This window comes from Muscardinus avellanarius (assembly GCF_963383645.1).
Source record: "Muscardinus avellanarius genome assembly, chromosome: 5".
In the NCBI taxonomy this organism is placed as follows: Eukaryota; Metazoa; Chordata; class Mammalia; order Rodentia; family Gliridae; genus Muscardinus; species Muscardinus avellanarius.
Genome location: NC_137790.1, coordinates 106,063,681 through 106,085,582, shown reverse-complemented (window position 1 = coordinate 106,085,582; position 21,902 = coordinate 106,063,681). Strand labels below are relative to the sequence as shown.

The 21,902-nt window shown below is 41.7% G+C and overlaps 1 protein-coding gene across 2 annotated transcripts; it reads left to right on the top strand.

Annotated features, from left to right (window-relative positions):
- Positions 1-5,146: 5,146 nt before the first annotated feature.
- On the top strand, positions 5,147-21,902 carry MYNN (myoneurin; the record flags this gene model as incomplete). 2 transcript variants are annotated; one of them, XM_080696315.1, is made up of 6 exons in its annotated part: positions 5,147-5,412; positions 10,891-11,678; positions 12,819-12,978; positions 15,877-16,055; positions 18,262-18,348; positions 21,640-21,902. In XM_080696315.1, 6 exons carry the CDS (start codon positions 5,147-5,149, stop codon positions 21,900-21,902), a joined length of 1,743 nt encoding a protein of 580 aa, XP_080552441.1. The 2 variants fall into 2 exon arrangements, with proteins under 2 accessions (XP_080552441.1, XP_080552442.1); XM_080696316.1 differs by lacking the exon at positions 18,262-18,348 and adding an exon at positions 17,114-17,197.

The following is a 21,902-nucleotide window of genomic DNA, read 5'->3' as shown; positions in this document are numbered from 1 at the left end:
GCTGCCGCCGCCGCCGCCGCCTCGCCTCGGCCGACCCCTGGGGCTCCGGGGCAGCCTGGAACGCCGCGTCACAGAGCGCCCGGCCGGCCAGCGAGGCCCCGAGCCGCCCGGACCCCGGCCGGCCGGCCAGGGAGACCCGCCCTCCGCCCAAAGAGCCTGAAAACACCATTTCACACGGTCATTGACTTCTCTTTTCTTTGCGGTACTGGTTTTTTTTGTTTGTTTGTTTTTTTGTTTTTTCCGGTACTGAGGTTGGAACCCAGAGGCATTCTACCTCCGACCTACACCCGCAGCCCTATTTTTTATTCTTTATTTTGAAACAGGGTCTGAGTTGCAAAGGGCCTCACTAAGCGGAGGTTGTCCGTGAACCGCGATCCTCCCGTCTCAGCCTCCCAAATGCTGCGATCACACGCGTGCGCCACCACACCCGGCTTGAATTCTTCTTAATCGGTGCATTGTAATTATAGTGAGATCCAAAGCGATACCTTCACAGGCGCACCCCAGCTCAGCGGCCTCGCTCTGCGCCCCCCTCCGCGCCAGTGAGCTCAGCAGTGGTGCGGGCCAACGCCAGCGCAGAGCAGTCGCTGCTTCCTCCCTCCACCCCCTCCCACGCCCTCCCACTGTTCTACTGGTCCTCCTCATTCCCAAGGAGTTCTTTTCCTTTCTTTTCTCTCTAGGTTCCACATATGAAAGAAAATCTGTGGCCTTTGGTTTTCTGAATCTGGCTGATCTCAATTAGTATGATGCTGTCCAGGTCCATCCATTTCCCTGAAAATAACATAATTTTGTTCGATAAAGCCATTGGTGTGTGTTGTAGGGCCTCCTCTGGAAGCATCCTTTAAACTGGGAAAGGTAGGCATTATTGAAACTGGGAAAGTTTTGCCAGATAGGGAGGCTTGAGCAAGAACCTTCTTCAACTTCTAAAAACAAAACGGAAAGAAAACCAACTGGGCGGGGTGGCCCCAAACATGCAACCCCAGTACTTGGAAGGCTGAGACTAGGGGTTCACAGGTTGGCAGCCAGCCTCAGCCGTAGAGCGGGATTCTCAGCAATTTAGACTGTTTTATTTATTAAAAAAATTAAAAGTGTAGCTCGAAGGAGAATGCACCTGGGTTCGATCTTCACTACCACCAATAAGTAAGTGAATAAGTAAGTTTAAAAAGGGTTAGGGGTGGTCAGGTGTGGTGGCACAGGCTTGTAATCCCCGCGCTTGGGAGGCTGAGACAGGAGGATCGCACGGGTTCGAAGCCAGCCTCAGCTACTTAGTGAGGCTCTCAGCAACTTAGTGAGACCCTATTTCTAAATAAAACATAAAATAGTTCTGGGAGTATAGTCTGGAGGTAGAAAAGCCCCTGGGTTCCACCCCTAGTACCATCAAAATAAATAAATAAATAGGACTAGGGGTTTAGTGGTAGAGCACAGGGTTCAATCCCTAGGATGAAGAAGGAGGAAGAGGAGAACCTCACTTAAAGAAAAAAAGAAGCAATGTCTTCATATTAATTGGATCACTAGAAGCTCATTCTTATTCTTAAGTCTTAATACTATTTATTTTATTTTTGTGGTGCTGGGGAATGAACTCAGGGAAGGTCTACCTCCGACCTACTCCTCAAGCCATACTTTGTTTTTAATATTTATTATTTTGGGGGTTTTTGTTTTTTTTTGTTTTTGTGATACTGGAGATGGAACCCAGGGGCATTCTACCTCCAAGCTACATCCCCAAACCCTATTTTTTATTCTTTATTTTTGAAAGAGGATCTCACTGAGTTGCAAAAGGCATCACTATGTAGCTGAGGCTGGCCTCTAACAGCAACCCTCCTGTATCAGCCTCCCAAATGCTGGGATTATAAGTGTGCGGCACCACGCCTGGCCTGTCTTAATGTTTATTTATTCAGTTATTTGTGTGATACTGGGGGTTGATCGCAGGGGCATTTTATTTTATTTTATTTTATTGGAAACAGGTTTAAGTTGCAGAGGGCCTCCCTCAGTAGCTGAGGCTGACCCGGAATCTGCAATCCTCCAGTTTGAGATTCTCTACCTACCACCACACCCAAGGACATGTCTGCCTCGTTAGATGTTTAAGCTTAAACATATTTAAGTTATGGTTTTGATATTTATGACATCCACGGGCACTCGTCGCAGGAAAAGTGAAGATTCTTTGGGTCATATGAGGTTGTTTCAGAAAAACGTGTATTCCATGTCAAAAATTGCATCTTGGTGTCTGGTTTTACACACCTTTTAGAGGGATTTAAAAACAAGTACAGAAATTAGAACCTCTGGTTGGTCTTGAGAAAGAGGACATTCAAAAGTAATTTACAGGTCCTTCCATCACAGTCTGAAAGGTTCCCCTTTTGATTCCAGCACACGGTGAAATTTGGGTAGCCCCGAAAAGGCCGGCCTCTGGCTGTTTGAGCTGTACAACCTGCCGCACGAAGCTGTAAAGAGCTCTCTGGGAGAAGAAAGTGCCCTCAAAGGGCGGGCAACTAGCTGGGGCTTGATATAGACAGATGTACCTAAGGAGGACTTGCAAGAAAGTGCTCGCGCATTCAGACTTTAAAAATACTTTTTTCCCTTTTCAGATGAGCATACAGTTTTCTTTTCTAGTTGCCTTATCTCTCCCTCTTGTTAAAATTATGCCCGTTGGCTTTTCACAAACTGCAAGTTACCACATACATATCAAGGGACTTGGAAGGCCCTTGACCAGCCAAGTTTCCGTAGTGTAGTGGTTATCACGTTCGCCTAACACGCGAAAGGTCCCCGGTTCGAAACCGGGCGGAAACAGGTGTGTTTTTGGGGATATTTTACTATCCTTCTCAATGTGCTTTTTAACAACTTGAGCTTTCTATTTCGCCGTTACTTTATCGATTCAACTAGTTTTAGCTTGGCATATGGAGAGTACCACATTTTTGGAAAATCATAATTTGGCTTGCAACCATTCTAATGCTGAAAAAAAAAAAAAGGTACAGCCTACAAGGGGTAGGGAATACAGTACACAAAGTGTTAGCCCCGTCGTCTGCTGAGCATTCCTATTATATCACTTATTCCCCCCATCCCGGGGGGATTACATTTGTTCCTAAACGACAGCAAATGTTTTATTCTTATTCTATGTAGTGTGGCTAAGTTTATAAATATTTCTGGGTTAACAAATCATAAAAGAGTATCGACAAAAAGATGGGAGGTGAGTGAAAAATTATGCTTAGAATGATGAAATACAGAACCAGATTTTTCTCATATAAACATGACGGCTGTGGTTTTATTCACAAATGTAATTCTTACAGTGAAGAATTTATACAGAGCAGGAAGAGTCCAGTAGGAAAAGGGTAGGAATAATTCAAGTTGAGCTGTGTTTAAAAGTAGTCATGGGTACATTCCTTAAGGTCCCGGCACCTAACCATAAAAATGTAGCAAGCTGGGCGTGATCGCGAACGCTTGAAGGCTGAGATGGGGGGGGGGGCGATGGCAGATAGGTTCGAGGACAGCCTCAGCTACTTAGTGAGCTCCCTTGCACGCCGTGAGACCCTGTTTCAAAATAAAGAATTAAAAGTAGGGCTGGGGGTGTAGCTCGGAGGTAGAATGCCCCGGGATCCCATCCCCAATACCGCAAAAAAAGGAAAAAAAATGTTTCAGTTGTGGTTTTGCGATGTCTTCGGCCACTATACAAAAGCACCGACCCTCACATATCCACAACACTCATCATACTGTTTCCCTTTGCATATTACAGAGATAACGGATATCTTTTCCTTCGCTGCATACAACGTAGCTGGGAAGAAAATAATTGTATTAAAATCGTGCGGGTGCAGACGCAGGAAAACCCTTTCCGGTACGAAGCCCACCTCCCACCCGCGCTGCGCATGCCCAGCGCGCCCGCGGCTCGGCTCGGCGCTCGCGGCCCTGCAGCCCCGCCCGGCCTCCGGGCCCGGGCCGCTCTCAGTAGCCGGCGCCCTCCACCCCCTTGGCGCGGCCGGGCGGGAGGCGGGAGGCCGGGCAGCCGCCCGGAGGCCGGGGCTCGGCCCGCGATCAGCGGCGGCTCCCCGCGGCGCGAAGCCGGGGAGGCCGAACTACAAGCCCCAGCATGCAGTGCGCGGCCGGGCCCGGGGCCCGCTGGGCGCAGGCGGGCGGGGAGCGCCCTCGGCGCCGCCTCCCCGGTGTCCGCGCCTCGGTGCGCCCCGGCGGGCTGCGGGGCCGGGGCTCCGAGGGCCGGCCGGCGAGCGGGGCGGGCGCGGGACCTCCCCGGCCCTAGAGCCGCCCGCCAGGCCGCCGGAGGACGGATCCGGACGTGACGCCGCCCGGGAGGGAGGGCGAGAGGCGGAGCGTGGCGCGGTGACGTCCTCCCAAGATGGTGGAGAGAGAGTGAAGAAACTGTGCCCCCCGGGTGGCGATCGGTGAGCGCCCCCTTCACCCCGGCGCCGTCCCACCCTCCCGGGGCCCGGGGCCAGCGGAGGGGGCGCGGGCTCCACGGGGGCGGAGCGCGGGCCGGGCGGGCGGGCGGAGGTGGGGGCTGGGGCGGAGCGGCCCCGCGCGGCCTGGGCCAGACCCCGGCGGCGGGATTCGCGGGAGCCGAGCGGCGCGCGGCGGGAGGGGCGGGAGGGGCGGCCCCGCTCGCGGCGGCGGCGGGGGCGTGGCCTGGCGAGTGACAGCCTCTGACAGCCGGCGGCCCGCGCCGGCCCCGCCCCCGGGAGCCGCACCGCGCCAGCCGCAGGTTTCCGGGATCCTAGAGGGATGAAACAGAAACACTCCCAAGAAGTCAGTCCTTAGTGTTTTGTTACTCTTTCCTCTTAACTTACACATGCCTGTGAGCTTGGAAGTTTAAGGAGGGTTCAGCTCATGTAAAAACTGGAAGATTTGCAGCCTTTTTTTGCAGTTTGAAAGTGTTTTCATTCAATGACATTTATCGATGTGTCCAAAGGATTGTGTTAGTGCTCGAGGTGAAACAGAAAGAAACATATTCCTCAGCATTTTTAACTATATGTTTGATAAGGATTTTCAGAGAGGAGAAAACAAGAGCCAGCTATATTCTTCGTATTGTATTCTCTGTTCCTTCTCCCTTCACCGATTGCTTGAATGAACGTTTGATGAAAACTTAGTGCTACCAATGTACTATTTCTTTTTGTCTTTTAGATCAAGGATTAAATTCCATATTGATATCAAAATGCAGTATTCACACCACTGTGAGCACCTTTTAGAGAGACTGAACAAACAACGCGAAGCAGGTTTTCTTTGTGACTGCACCATAGTGATCGGAGAATTCCAGTTTAAAGCCCACAGGAATGTGCTTGCCTCGTTTAGTGAGTATTTTGGTGCTATCTACAGGAGCACTTCTGAGAACAATGTTTTTCTTGATCAGAGTCAGGTGAAGGCTGATGGATTTCAGAAACTGTTGGAGTTTATATACACAGGAACTTTAAATCTTGACAGGTAAAGTACACATTTCATTTTCAGTTATAAAAGCAAGTCAATAATCATTAGAGCTAAAGAAGATTTATATTTTTTCCATTCAGTCTTTGAATTGTCTTCAAATATTTATGCACATCGTGTTTAGTTTTTGTCCTTTTGCAGTCCTGGGGATGGAACTCAGGGGTATTCTACCTCTTGAGTTACACCCCCAGCCCTCTTTTTTAGTCTTTTACTTTTTTTTTTTTTTGCGGTATTGGGGATGGAACCCAGGGGCATTCTACCTCCAAACTACACTCCCAGCCCTATTTTTTTTTATTCTTTACTTTTTGAAACAGGGTCACTGAGTTTCACAGGGCCTAAGTTAGCTGAGGCTGTCCTTGAACCGAGATCCTCCTGTCTCAGCCTCCCAAATGCTGGAATTAGAAGCATGTGCCACCACATCCGAGCTTATTCTTTATTTTAAAACAGGGTCTCACTGAGTTGCAAAGAGCCTAAGTAGCTGATGCTGTCTGTGAACACAGCAATCCTCCTGTCTCAGCTTCCCAAATGCTGATATTACAAGCATGTGCCACCACTCTTGTCTCCTGTTTTTCTTTTAATAAAGGAGTCAGATTCTCTGCTGTGAGAGATATCTGATAAGCATAAAAAACATGATAAACCATAAGATCTGGTATATTTATCTATCAAAGCAAGGCCTATGATGCAGTTTTATAAACATGAAGCTCAGACACAATAAATTCTAAATGAATTCAATTTCTCCTTGCCTTGTGGTATTAGAAATGAAACCCAAGGGCATTCTGTTTCTCTGAGCTATACCCCCAGCGCTATATTATTCTTTAAACAGGGTCTCACTAAATTGCAGAAGCTGGCCAGGAACCTGCAGTCCTCCTGTTTCTGCCTCCCAATTCCTGGGGATTACAAGCATGTGCAACCACACCTAGCTTGTTTTTTATTTTGAAGTAGGGTCGCACTAAGTTGCTGAGGCTGGTCTTCTACTTATGGTCTTCCTGTGTTAGCCTCCCAAGTGCTGAGGTAACAGGCATGCACCACTATGCCTGGCTTATAATTTGAAACCAAAAGTTCTATTTTAAGTATGACAAAGTGATGAAGTAAAGGTGACCTTTTTCTACCTCTGAGCTATACCTCCAGCCCTATTTTATTCTTTATTTTGAAACAGGGTCCAAGTTGCAGAGGGCCTAAGTAGCTGAGGCTGGCCGGGAACCTGCGATCCTCCTGTCTCAGTCTCTCAAGTACTGAGATTACAAGCATGCACCACTACACCCGGCTCTCATTGTACTTTAATAATAGATTTTGTAACAAAACCAATAAAAATGCTCAAGAAATATGTTTTCTTTCTTTTCTCTCTTTTTTTATTGTGCTAGTGGGAATTTAAACTAGGGGCTTTCTATCTCTGAGCTATACTCCCAGCCCTAATTTTTGTTTTTGTTTTTTGAAACAGGGGTCTTACTAGGTTGCTGAGGGTCTCACTAAGTTGCTAAGGCTGGTCTCGAACTAGTGATCCTCTTGTTTCAGCCTTCCAAGTACTGGGATTACAAGTGTCAACCACCACACTTGGCTAAGAAATATGTTTTAGACAATGATGCTGTATACACAAAAGAAAGATTTTGTATAAAAAGTGATTAAGATTATTTTTATATTTTGGGGCATTTGTGCTGTTTCCTTGCAAATGGAGAATTAACTTGTTTGCAAAGATTCATTTTATATTTTAAACTTATAGATGCCAGATATAATGGTACATGTCTATAATCTTATTACTTGGGAGGCTGAGACAGGATCGCAAGTTGGAGGCCAGCCTTAGCAATTTATTTTTAAATTATTTATTTATTTATTTTTGCAGTACTGGGAATGGAACCCAGGGGCATACTACCTCTGAGCTCCACCCCAGCCCTATTTTTTATTCTTTATTTTGAAACAGGGTCTTACTGAGTTGCAAAGGGCCTCACTAAGTGGTAGCCGAAGCTGCCCGTGAACTGCGATCCTCTTTTATCAGCCTCTCAAATACTGGGATTATAAGCGTTTGCCACCACACCCGGCAACTAGTATCAGCAATTTAAGCAGCGACTTAATGAGATCTTGTTCAGAATAACACATAAAAAAGAGCCAGGCATGGTAGTCCATGCCTGTAATCCCAGCATTTGGGAGTCTGCAGAATTGCAGAAAGTAATGAGATTCCCTCAACCTAGTGAGACCCTGTTTCAAAAATAAAAAATAAAAAAAATAGGGCTGGGGATATAGCTCGGAGGTAGAATGCCTCTGGGTTCAATCCCCAGTAACACACACATGCACACTCACACACACAAAGACTGGGGGTATAGCTTGGCAGTAGAATGCCCTTGCATTCAATCCCGAGTATACTACCTCCCTGAAAAATTATAGCCATGGGCCAATAAGAAAAGAATATTATGGGTAATATTTTCTTATCTAGGAGAAAGAGTCAGGCAGATTATATTTCAAAAGTTAATTGTAATACATTTAGGAGTTTGGGATGGATTTTTCAGACTAAAAATATTCTAAGCTGGTGGCTAGGTTTCCAAATTAGTCTATAAATTACTTAATCTATAATGAACTAGAAAATGATTACTTTTGGAATAAAAGGCAGTATTTCAAAAGGCATCATAATGCTAGATTTAAAAGCATACAGATAGCCGGGCGTGGTGGCGCACGCTTGTAATCCCAGCACTTGGGAAGCTGAGACAGGATCGCACAGGTTTGAAGCCAGCCTCAGTTACTGAGTGAGGCTTTCAGCAACTTAGTGAGACCCTGCTTCCAAATAAAGTATAAAACAGGTCTGGGAGTGAGTATAACCTGGAGGTAGAAAAGCCCCTGGGTTTTTCTGCCACACAATACATACATAATACATACATACATACATACATACATACATACATACATATATACATACATACATACACAAAGCATACAGGTAGCCAGGCATGGTGGTGCACTTTTGTAGTCCCAGCATTTGAGAGGCTGAGATAGGAGGATCTGGGTTCGCGGACAGCCTCAGCTACTTAGGCCCTTTGCATCTCAGTGAGACCTGTTTCAAATTAAAGAATAAAAAGGTTGGGCTGGGGGTATAGCTCGGAAGAATGCCCCTGGGTTCTATCCCCAGTACTGCAAAAAATAAAAAATAAATAAAAAGCATACAGGTGGCACTGGAGGAAAGACAGGTCTAATTGGAAGATGATCTGAACATGAGTAGAGATTTGTAGATCCTGTAGGATATTTCTAGAGAGCTTAAAGGTTCATGACATTACTTTTAATTTCATTTCAAATTTTAATCCTTTCTTAAAAAATTAATAGAGATGGATGTGGTGGCACAAGCCTATAATTCCAGTACTTGGGAAACTAAGACAGTGCAGGTTCAAGGACAGCCTCAGCAACTTAGTGTGATCTCAGCACTTAACAAGAAAGACCCTTTTTTCAAAATAAATAAAATAGGACTGGAGGTGTAGTACCAAGGTAGAATGCCCCTGAGTTCAACCTCAGTAACCTTACAACACCCCCCCCCCCAAGTAATAGTATTAGTGGTATTATATTTATAAACTATAATTAAAACCTTTTTCTAACTTATAATAAAAAGGCAAAACAAGAGAGATACCTTTTTACCTTTTTTGGAGGGGTACTGGGGGTTGAACCCAGGGATGTACTACTTCTGAGCTACACCCCAGCCATGTTTTATTTTTTATTTTGAAACAGGGTATCACTAAGTTGTAGAGGGCCTCTTTACATTGCTGAGGCTGTCTGCAAACCTGGGCTCCTTTTGTCTCAGCCTCCCAAGTACTGGGATTATAGGTGTGTACCACCATGCCAGACAATACCATCTTGTTTTGGTGGTGGTGGGGTACTGGGAATTGAACCAGTGGCATTCTACCTCTGAGCTACACCCTCAACCCTATCTTTTTCTTTTTCTTTTTCTTTTTTTCTTATAAAAGATCTCAGTTGCAGAGGGCCTACGTTGCCAAGGCTAGCCACAAACCTGGAATCCTGTCTCGGCCTCCCAAGTAGTAGGATTACAGGAGTGTGCCACCATGCCCAGCTAATTTTGGGGGAAAATGTAAAGTTACTTGTTGGGGTGGGGATGGAGGGTTGCATCCATCTTCAATCTCAAAAGGGTCATATTTTTATACTAATACAAGCTCATTTTTTAGCTAAGGAAAACAAGGTTTCCACAGATGTAGACTTACCCTAATTATTTTGCTAATAATGCCAGAGCCAGTGCTAAAATTATCAAACCACCTTTATATTGTCAACTTCTGGAGGGTGGGACTGTTTGATATTTCTTACTGTTCCTCTTAGTACTGCACGTGGCAGATAATCAGACACTGGAGTGTTGAGCAAATTGACCTGTCTTTCTATAAACACTAACATGACAAACTTTCCAGCCAACTTAGGTTATCATCAAAACACATACGAGAGCTGGGCGTGGTGGCGCACGCTTGTAATCTCAGCATTTGGGAGGCTGAGACCGGAGGATCGCGGTTCGCGGACAGCCTCAGCTACTTAGTGAGATCCTCTGCAACTCAGTGAGACCCGGTTTCAAAATAAAGAATAAAAAATAGGGCAGGAGATGTAGCTCGGAGGTCGAATCCCCTTGGGTTCCACACCCAGACCTGCTCCCCCCAAAAAAAAAAAACCACATAGGAGGGTTACTAGAGAAAGAGTAATATATTCCAAAGCCTTGTCCCTCCCAGCTGATCCTTGGACCAACAGCATCGTATCACCAGGAATGCTGTAGAAATGCAGAATCTCAGACCCCATAACTAACTTACTGAGTTTGATTGTTCATTGAACAAGACCCCAAGGTCATTCACAGGCACAGTTAAAGTTCTTCACAGGGGAGTAGGGCAAAGTAGTAGAAGACAGTTTTCATTAGACTCTTCCTCTTGCCACTTCAGAGAAGTTGGTTGCTATTTGAAGAGTCATCAGTGAATGGAAGGAAGCAGTGAGTTGCCAGCAAATGTTTTTGTATATCAGGGTTTTAATAAGCAAGCAAAAAATTAAACATTTTATTTTTTTCTATAGTGGTCCACCTGCAGTTACAAATAGGCATTATTTTCCATCTTTTCAGGTTCTGTAAAATTGGAGATCTTTGCTTAAACATTTTCTGAATAAGTTTTTTTTTATGGTACTGGGGATGGAACCGAAGGGCATTCTACCTCTGAGCTACACCCCCAGCCCAAACTTTTATTCTTTATTTTGAAACAGGGCCTCACTGAGGTGCAAAAAGCTTCACTAAGTAGTTGAGGCTGTCTATGAGAACCACGATCCTCCTGTCTCAGCCTCCCAAATGCCGGGATTACAAGCGCGTACCACCAAGCCCAGCTTTGGTTTTTTTTTTTTTTTTTTTAAGTTATACCTTTTTCAGCATTCTGCTTCATTATGGTCTTTAAAAACATTGAAGTATATGTGCAGATTGTTTCAAAAACAAGTTTTTCTTTGATCAGAATATTTTCATTTAGCCTTGTTTCCTTACAGTTGGAATGTTAAAGAAATTCATCAGGCTGCTGACTATCTCAAGGTGGAAGAGGTGGTAACTAAATGTAAGATAAAGATGGAAGATTTTGCATTCATTGCTAATCCCTCATCTACGGAGATATCTAGTATTACTGGAAACATTGAGTTGAACCAACAGACTTGTCTTCTTACTCTACGGGATTATAACAATCGGGAGAAGTCAGAAGTATCTACAGATTTAGTTCAGGCAAATCCCAAACAAGGGACTTTAGCAAAGAAGTCATCTCAAAGTAAAAAGAAGAAAAAGGCTTTCAATTCTCAGAAAACACAGAATAAAACAGTGCAATATGCCAATGACATTTTAGAGAATGCATCTGTTGAATTATTCCTAGATACAAATAAATTGTCCACACCTGTGGTTGAGCAAGTTGTACAAAGAAATAATCCAGAACTCGAGTTGACATCAGTTGTAGAAAATACTTTTCCTGCACAAGATATTGTGCAATCTGTTACAGTGAAGCGGAAGCGTGGAAAATCACAGCCAAATTGTGCTCTGAAAGAACACTCTATGTCTAATATAGCCAGTGTCAGGAGTCCTTATGAACTGGAGAACTCTGGGGAAGATCTGGATCAGAGGTATTCAAAGGCCAAGCCAATGTGCAACACATGTGGGAAGGTGTTTTCAGAAGCCAGCAGCTTGCGAAGGCACATGAGAATACATAAAGGAGTCAAACCTTATGTTTGCCATTTATGTGGAAAGGCATTTACTCAGTGTAACCAGCTGAAAACACATGTCAGAACTCATACAGGTAAGCCTAGTTTGTGGGGAGATACAAATGTTTTTATACTGTGACTAAAATAATTTTGAAGGAATGGGTTGTTAGCCACTGAACCAGGCCTCACACATTCTAAGGATACAGTGTACCACGGAGTTGTATCCCCAAGCTAAAATAATATTTTTTATAGAGTGCATATTAGCTCACAGTGTTGTCATAACCAAATCCGCCATATTCTTTTTTTTTTTTTGGTGGTACTGGCGGTGGAACCCAGAGGCTTTCTATCTCTGGGCTACACTCCCAGACCTTTTTTATATTTTATTTGAAAACAGGGTCTCACTAAGTTGCTGAGAGCCTCACTAAGTAGGTGAGGCTGGCTTCAAACCCGTGCGATCCTCCTGTCTCAGCCTCTCAAGCGCTGGGATTACAAGCGTGCGCCACCACACCCAGTTTATCCACCATATTCTTTTATTCATAAAATTATTTATCAATGTCAGACTTGAAAATTTATTTATTTTTAACAGAGATTTACTTAGAAAAATTAGAAATACACATTCAAGGGAGAATGCGGGCCACCTCAAAAGTGAGAAGAAAGGAAAACAACTTTTAAAAAAGTGAGAGAGGCTGAAAATTTATTTGTAATTTAATGGCTATTTATTTTATTTTATTGGCATTTTTAAGTCCTAATATGTCAGCTCCTTATAGCATTTTTCCTCAAGATAAGAATAAACTTGGGTGTAGCTTGCTGAGTCTAAGAGAAATGTAATTACAACTCAGACCCATTTTCATCTGTTACCAGTGCTTCTTGTACATGCTTCCTAAACTTTGTTGACTCCGATTGAACATGTTTTTTAGAATTACATATACAATTTTTCCTCAACGTCTATAATTATTTTGCACCCATCAGCACACTTAATATTTGTACTTCTTTAGATATAATATGTATTTATCTCATTGAACACCTTACACTATTAGGAGTTGAGAGACATTAATTTCTTTTAATTGTATCAGTGTTTTCAGTAGTCTGGAAAGAGATCCTATTTGCTTTTATTTTAAGCAGTTAACATTTTCTGAATACCAACTGCTACTGTTAATACTTTGAGAGCTTATATGACTATAGCAACGAAGACTGAATTTTTTCTTAATATAAATGTTATTTACTTGTTCCTTTAGGTGAGAGGCCATACAAATGTGAATTATGTGATAAAGGATTTGCCCAGAAATGCCAGCTAGTCTTCCATAGTCGCATGCATCATGGTGAGGAAAAACCCTATAAATGTGATGTATGCAATTTACAGTTTGCAACTTCTAGCAATCTCAAGATTCATGCAAGGTAAAAAAAAAAAAAGCCAAGTTGTTTGACGTATAAGTTTGTTAATTGCCATAGTCTTATGAATACACTACTGTATTACAAGAGTTCTAATTGTGGTTGCTCCATACAATATTCTTAGCATCTTCAAGGAACCACAAGCAGGCATGGTGGTTGGACAGTAATAAGATGGGGGGGAAAGTGGGAAATGAGAATGGTGAGAGGGTGTTGGGATGGTGTAAGGCACTTTTTATAAGCTATGTAAAGCTTTTTCTTTGGAGAGAGAGATCACTGTGGCTGCTATTTTAGGAAAAGACTACAGGATGCAAGAGTGGAAGCAGGCCGGGCGTGGTGGCACACGCTTGTAATCCCCGCGCTTGGGAGGTAAAGACAGGAGAATCGCGCAGGTTTGAAGACAGCCTCGCTGGCTTAAGAGACCCTGTTTCCAAATAAAAATATAAAAAATTAGGTCTGGGATTGTAGCCCGGAGGTAGAAGGGTTTCCAGGAAACCCCAGTACAACCAAAAATAAAATAAAATAAAAGGCTGGAAGCAGGGTAACCAGGTAGGAGATTCACAGATAAAACCCAAGTGGGGGTGATGATGATTTAGGCCAGGATGATAGTGTTGAAAGTAGCAGTCAGAGGCTGGATACATTGTAGAGGCAGAACTAACAGAATTTGCTGATAACTTTAATGTGAAGTATGAAAGAAAGAAGGACTAGGGGCTGGGGATTTGAAAAGATGGAGCTGCCATTAGCTGAGGTTTAAGTGGGAGTGCTGTTTAGGAGTACAGTTCTGAACAAGTTAAAATTTGAGATGATTGTTGTACATTATAACATATGTGCCATAGACAATAAGCTATCTACTTCTGATTTTAGGGAACTGGTTTGAGCTGAAGATATAAATTTGGCATTATTTAAAGCTCTAACACTGGATGAGGTCACCAAGACAGTGAGTGTGGATAGAATAAGGATCAAAAGACGGAAGCCTAAGGCACTCTAGGAAATCCAGGAAATGGAGGAGAACCAGCAGGGGTAGATACTAACAGCCAGTGGAGGAGGAAAACCAGGGAATTGGGCTGCCGTGGTGTCTAACGGAAATTTATCCCAGAAGGGCAAGATAAACTGCAGAATTCTGGCAGGGAGATAAAGGCTAAGAATTGACTTGGATTTAGTAAAGTGGGAGGTCAGCAATGCCTGTGATAGTAGAAACTAGTGCAGAAGTGAATAAAGAAGAAATGTAAATAAGACACTCTGGAGACTCAAGTTAGTAAGTTGGGCCAGGATTTGTGTTTTCCAGGGACATAGAGGTTTATTTAGGGGAGTAAGAAATACACATTTAAGGGAGAATGTGGATCATCTATAGAATGAGAGACTCACTTTCTCTCTTTTTTTCTTTTCTTTTGTGGTATTAGGGATTAATTCCAGGGCATTCTTCCTCCAAGGTGTACCCCAAGCCTATTTATTTATTTATTTAGTTAGTTAGTTAGTTAGTTAGTTAGTTACTTAGTTACTTACACAGAACATGGGATAGAACCCAGGGCATTTTATCTCCAAACTACACACCCAGCTCCATTTTATATTCTTTTTTTGTTTTGCTTTTTATTTTTTGCAAGTCTGAGAATGGAACCCAGGGGCATTTGACCTCCGAGCTGTACCCCCTGCCCTATTTTTTATTCTTTATTTTGAAACAGGGTCTCACTAGGTTGTGGAGGGCCTCACTAAGTAGTTGAGGCTGTTCATGAACCAGGATCCTCTGGTCTCAGCCTCTCGAATGCTGGGATTACAAGCATGAGCCACCACGCCCAGCTCCCATTTTATTTTTGAATTTGGAACAGGGTCTAGCCAAGCTGCTGAGGATTTCACCAAATTGGTGAGGCTGGCCTCGAACTTGCATTCTGCCTGTCTCAGCCTCCTAAGTACTGGGATTGCCTTCTTTTTAAAAAAATAGAAGATAGGATGCGTGTGGTGGCACACACTTATAATACCAGTACTTGGGAGGATTGTGAGTTCAAGGACAACCTCTACTTAGTGAGGCCCTCCTCAACTTGGTGAGACCTTGTTTCAAAATAAAGAATAAAAATATAGGGCTGGGGCTGTAGCTTGGATGTAGGATGCCCTTGATTCCTATCCACAGTACTGCCCAAAGAACAACAACAACAACAACAACAACAAACAGAAGCCACCTGTAATTCCAGTGGGTTCAAAGCCAGCTTTCAGCAACTTAGACCTCAGCAGCATAGTGAGGCCTTATTTCAAAATAAAAAATATAAAGTTGCTCAGAGGTAGAATGCCCCTGGGTTCAATCCCCAATACCCTCCTCCCCCCAAAAAGGATGGAGACACTAATCAGTCTATTAGTATGCTATGATCCACTAGTAGGAAAAATAGATGATGAGGGATTGTAGGAGTGACATCATTTGACCAGGATCTCACGTACTGTACAAATGGTGTTTTGGGGTTGAGATGAACTGTCTTCTTCATGTTACAGTTAACCAGAAGGCCAACAGACTACAGGTACAGATGCCTCTGGGTGGAGAGTTGTGTGTGATGGTGGAAATTCTCTCAGTTACTCAAATTTTTCTTAGTGAAATAGGGAGGAAGATGTCAGCTGGGAATAAGGATGTATTAGGTGCTGGTGGTTTGAAGGAGGAGTTTTAACAAGTTAGAATGAATAGACTAGCAAAAATAATTTCAGTGTTAGGGCTTACTGGCAGCCATGTAAAGATTATGGCAAAACTTTTTGAGTTGATCTCAGAACTAATGTATGGATGATAACTAAAACATTTGTTTTTGGCAGTGTTTTACATTGAATCAACTGTTGGTTTTAATTTGAAATAAAATGCTGCATGAAAAATGTTTGCTATATAGATTGACCTCCAGACTGTTTTACCTACCAGAATATAACTTTACTTACTAACAGGAAGCACAGTGGAGAGAAGCCATATGTCTGTGATAGATGTGGACAGAGATTTGCCCAGGCCAGCACACTGACCTATCATGTCCGTAGGCATACTGGAGAAAAGCCTTATGTGTGTGACACCTGTGGAAAGGCATTTGCTGTCTCTAGTTCTCTTATCACTCATTCTCGGAAACATACAGGTAAGATTTTACCACAGAGAAACTACCTATGATAAGTTGTGAATTGGGCCTTGCCAGTAGATACAGATTTTGTAGTTAGATACCTGTGTTTGTACTTCTTAAACTCATGTTAATGATTTTTGCATAAATATTAGATATGTTATTTTTTAGAATAATTCAAGGCAGATGACATTCTTATGATGTAATTTGTACATATTAAAATCTGAGAAATTTTAATATAAAAGTTTGAATTGAGATAAGTTTTATGACTATAGAAAACTTGCTTAGCCTCTTGGGAATTTATTTCTTTTGGAAAGAATCAAAAAGTGAAGAGGTGGGGGTGAATTTTGGCAGAACATTGATTTTATAACTTCCTAAGACCTTTCCTATGCAGGCATTCTGAGATTTGTAACTTACACAAATAAATGTAAATTACCAGTTTAGAAGGAAATTGTACCAATCAAAGTGTCTAATTTTTTGGTAGCTCGTGTTTTTAAATAGAATCTGTCTTAAATGCGCTTATTCTCCTTTAGTAATATAGGAGGTAGCAAGACTTGAAATATGGACTGATGAATTTACATGTTCCTTTTTTTTTTGTGGTACTAAGATGAAACACAGGGGCCTTCTACCTCCGGGCTATACTCCCAGACCTATTTTAGATTTTGTTTGGAAACAGGGTCTCACTAATTTGCTGAGAAGCCTCACTAAGTTGCTGAGGCTGGCTTTGAACCTGCGCAATCCTCCTGTCTCAGCCTCCCCAGTACTGGGATTACAAGCGTGCGCCACCATACCTGGCTTCCATGTTCTTAATCACATAAAAATCAAACTCCTTGCCCACTTTGTCTCTACTTGAAGGGACATTTGCAGGAATAAAGCTTTAGTACATGAAAAGTATAAGATTATATGAAAGTATAAAATAATTATTATTCATTTAAGTTGGATCCCTGAAAATAGCTCTAAAATACAACATAGAGGCTTTAATTTAAATATTTTAGAACAACTTATTTTAGATTACTTGTAATTGATAAGTATTATACTGGTATAGTATACCACTTCGCTATCTTTTATTTTCCATCTAGGTGAAAAACCATACATATGTGGTATTTGTGGGAAAAGTTTTATTTCCTCAGGAGAGCTCAACAAACACTTTCGATCCCATACAGGTCTGTGTTTAGGGAGAACGTATTATTTTTTGTTCTCTCTTAATTTCTTTTTATGTAAACCTTAGCTTTTAAACCATTATGGACTATATGATATTTAGTCATAATTTACCAATAATAATGTATAAATATCAACTTTGAATTTTTTTTTTTTAGTTTGGAGTGTGAATTAAATTTGGTCAAGAATTGTGTAGATCTTTCAAGAAATATACCAGATAATATGAATAGTTCTTAAGTGATTTGGATGGAATTGCACAGATGTACCAAAAAATGAAAAGGAATAGACAATGCCAAGGGAATATCAGATTTTCTTTTTAAACAGTGCTTTTGTATTCAAGAATACCGAAACGTTTGTTGTAAATAGTATGAAAAAAGTAGTGTGACATTATATGAAGAAAATAGTGAATATAAAAAATTTTTTAGAAGAAAAATGCCACTTAAGTGTACTATTTGAACTTTTTCTTTTCAAATATTCTTCCTTATAATTTCTACATAGATTAGTGTGAATTTTTATAGAGATGTAATAAGATTAGTGTGAATTCCTATAGAAATGTAAAAAATGTATTGGCATCTTCTGTGTTCTCATGTTCTTCAGTTTATAGTGTAAAACACTGAATAGTTCTTACTTCAGAAAAATTATAATACTGTAGTATATTGTTAAGAATTTTCTAATTTGTAAAGTACCTGAGGGCAGAAACTGTAATTAAAATTTTCCCTCTACCTCTTGTTTCTTAGCCAAAGGCTAGCATATTTGCTCTCAATAAATATCTAGTAGAAATAAAAAAGTGTGTTATTTTATAGTATGCAAGCAAATTTCAGATAATGAAAATAATCAGTCTTAATGAAAATATTCAGTCTTCCCTGAAACAGGAATGTGCTTTCTATAAAGTATAGGAATGCCTGTGTGTGTAGAATTTCTCATTTCCCTGTATTATAACCAGTGATTGTAGAGTGGTAGCTTGAAACCAAATTTAAATAGTATAATAATTTTTGCCTTATGTTCATAAATACTGATATTCCTTAACAGCTTTTAAAATGTTGTTTTAACTTTTTAATTTCTTTTTTAGGAGAAAGACCATTTATCTGTGAATTATGTGGAAATTCTTACACAGATATTAAAAATTTAAAGAAGCACAAAACAAAAGTCCATTCTGGTAAATGCTTCTGCTTCTAAAAAATTTGTTGCTCTCATATTCGTGATACTCCTTAAAATGTTAGGTGTCTCTTTAACAATTTAAATACCTACTTTTATTTTATTTATTTATCTATTTTTGCGGGTCTGGGGATGGAACCCAGAGGTATTTGACCTCCAAGCTACACCCCTTCCCTATTTTTTTTTATTCTTTATTTTGAAACAGGGTCTCACTGAGTTGCAGAGGGCCTCAGTAAGTAGCTGAGGCTGTCTGAGAACCATGATCCTCCGGTCTCAGCATCCCGAATGCTGGGATTACAAGTGTGCGCCGCCACGCCCGGCTAAATACCTATTTTTAAAAACTATATATAACCATATGAGGGGTCACTTTATAATTTGCAGAAGAGTTCTCTCTGGATTTCTTTTCATATTGAGCTTTTGATAAAAAAAAAAATACTTGAACTATTTCCTCCTGACTTGTGCTGGGTGTGATTTCGTTTACCTATAATCTCAATACTTGCAAGGTTGAGGCAGGAGAATCACAGTTTCAAAGCCAAAATAAAAAAAGGGCTCTGTGGTAAAACACTCCTGGTTTAAATCCTAGTACCACATACACACACAAAAACAAAACAAGAAACCACCTGACTTGTAAGCTGGGCAAGGCGGTATACACCCATAATCCTGGCAGCAGTATGAAGATGAGGTAGGAGGGTTGCAAGTTAGAGACCAGCTTAGTGAGACCCTGTCCCCAAATAAAAAAGAAGAGTTGGAGATTGGGCTCAGTTGTAGAGAATCCTGGGTTCCATCCCTAGTACCACGTACCACTAAATTAACGAATGTGTACATGCATATATGACTTGTGAACAGTGTAAAAAGTGAAAGAACATATAAGCAAGCTGAATATCCATGTTCCCTATACTAGGTTTTGGTGACCCAGGAATGACTATGGTTATTATGAAGAAAAGGGTCATCATGAGGACCAATCAAAAGTATATGAGACCAGGCGTGATGGTGCACCCAGGTAACCCAGGCACTTGGGAGGCTGAGACAGGAGGATCACATTCTCAGCCAGCCTCAGCTACTTAGTACGGCCCTTTGCAACTCAGTGATACTGTTTCAAAATAAAAAATAGGGCTGGGGGTATAGCTTGGAGGTAGACTACCTCTGGTAGCCACACACTGTTAGAATTGTAATAATGTGTAACTATTGTAATATGTAAAAGTGGAAAAACCAAACTACAAAATATTAAGCCTGCTGCTTAAAATGAATCCTGTTGTGACTATATACAATTCTAGGTTTCTTCATGTGTAAAGTTAAGTCTTTTAAAGTAAACATAAAGCCGGTAGTGGTGGTGCACACTTGTAATCCCAGCATTTGAGAGGCTGAGACCGAGGATCGTTCGCGGACAGCCTCAGCCACTTAGTGAGGCCCTCTGCAACTCAGTGAGACCCTGTTTCAAAATAAAGAATAAAGCCGTCCGTGGTGGCGCACGCTTGTAATCCCCGCACTTGGGAGGCAGAGACAGGAGGATCGTGCAGGTTCAAAGCCAGATGTGCTGGCTTAAGAGACCCTGTTTCCAAATAAAGTATAAAAATAGGTCTGGGAGTGTAGCCCTTAGGTAGAAGGGTTTCCAGGAACCTCAGTACCACCAAAATAAATAAAAAAGAAAGAATAAAAAATTGGGCAGGGGGTGTAGCTCGGAAGTCAAATGCCTCTGGGTTCCATCCCCAGACCTGCAAAAACAACAAAAAAAGTAAGCATAAATGTTGTTGGAAACATCTGAAAACTTCAGTGAATCATTCAACAACTACTTACTAAATAAAGTATATATAACTATTCAGGGCATATGAAGTGAACAGGGCATGGTTCCCGTCTTCAAAGAGCTTATAACCTGGCCTCGGAGACCAGAAATCTGAATAAATGGAAAATGTAGAACATAATAGACACAGAAGTGCTAAAAATGTTAGGTTTTTTTTAGCTATTAGAAAAGCTAAGGAAACTTGAAGGAAGGAAGAAGAGTTCAAAGGGTAGAGATAGGGAAGGGAGGTCGTTTTAAGCAGAGAACACTGTGATGAATCCACTGAATGCTGGACAAGAAAGCACAGGTTGTGTTCTTTTTTCTTTTGGGTATTGAACTCAGGGGCATGCTACCTTTGAGCTCCACCCCCAGGCCCATTTTTTTCTTTATTTTAAAAGGAGGTCTAAGTTGCTAAGAGCCTAAGTTGCTGAGACTGACCTCCAACCTACAATCCTCCTGATTTTTAGCTTCCCAGGTACTAAGATTACAGGTATGTGCCATCATGCCCAGCTCATGTTGTATTCTTGACTGGTTGAATGGAAGAATGGTCTGGGAAGAATACAGAGAATTACAACTTTATGAAAGAAACTATATTGATCCTCCTGTCTCAGCCTCCGAAATGCTGGGATTTGAAGCATACGCCATTACACCCGGCTTAGTTTTATCTATTTAATGAGGATAACAAAACTGAAATCATGTCAAGTGTAGAGTAGCAGGAGCATATTTACACTTGTGGAAAACCTGAAGGGCAGTGGCCTCATTAGTGTGATCATTTCTCCCTTGAGTAGAGCAAAATTTCTCATCTTTGAAGACAGATGAAAGTGCCAGCTTCTGAAATTGAACTCACAGAACAGTATGAACTACTCATAAAACATTCAATGAACAAAGGATATTTGATATGTCACTGTTCAGTTCTTGTAAGGAGTTAAAGAAGTATAATTTGACATTTGCTCCTAAGGAATTTACATTCTGGTTGAGGATTTGAGGCATATCTGAGTAGAGTATTAAGTAGCAATGAGATATCTGCCATATGGCAAGTATATGAAACTGGACAAATCTTTCATCGGATTGAGAATGGCTAAGTTCATTTATATTTTATTTTGTGTGTGTGGGGGGGTGGTACTGGAGATGGAACCCAGAGGCCTCTACCTCTGGGCTACAAGGGTCTCACTAAGTTACTGAGTGTCTCATTAAGTTGCTGAGGCTGGCCGAGAACCTGTGATCCTCCTGTCTCAGCCTCCCAAGTACTGGGATTACAAGCATGCGCCATCATGCCTGGCTTAAGTTCTTTTTATAATAGAGTTGGTGCTTGAACCTAACCTTGAGGTCCAGGTTGATTTTGTGTAGATAAAAATTGTGGCATGCCAATAAAAAAGAAACAGCTCATACAAAGTTACGAAAGTTGGAATGCAATTTCTGGGGCCAGTGAATAGATTAGTCTGCCACAGGCATTTTGTTCCGTTTTGTTATGTTTTTAAAGATGATGTAAATTGTTTTTTTTTCCTTCCACTTTAGGGGCAGATAAAACTCTAGATTCCAATGTGGAGGATCATACTTTGAGTGAACAAGATTCCATACAAAAAAGTCCTTTGTCAGAAACTATGGATGTGAAACCTTCTGATATGACTCTGCCATTAGCTCTCCCACTTGGGGCTGAGGACCACCATATGCTTCTGTCTGTCACGGATAATCAATCTCCTACATCAGAGACGTTGTTGAGGTCAACCGTGAATGGGTATTCCGAACCACAATTGATTTTTTTGCAGCAATTATACTGA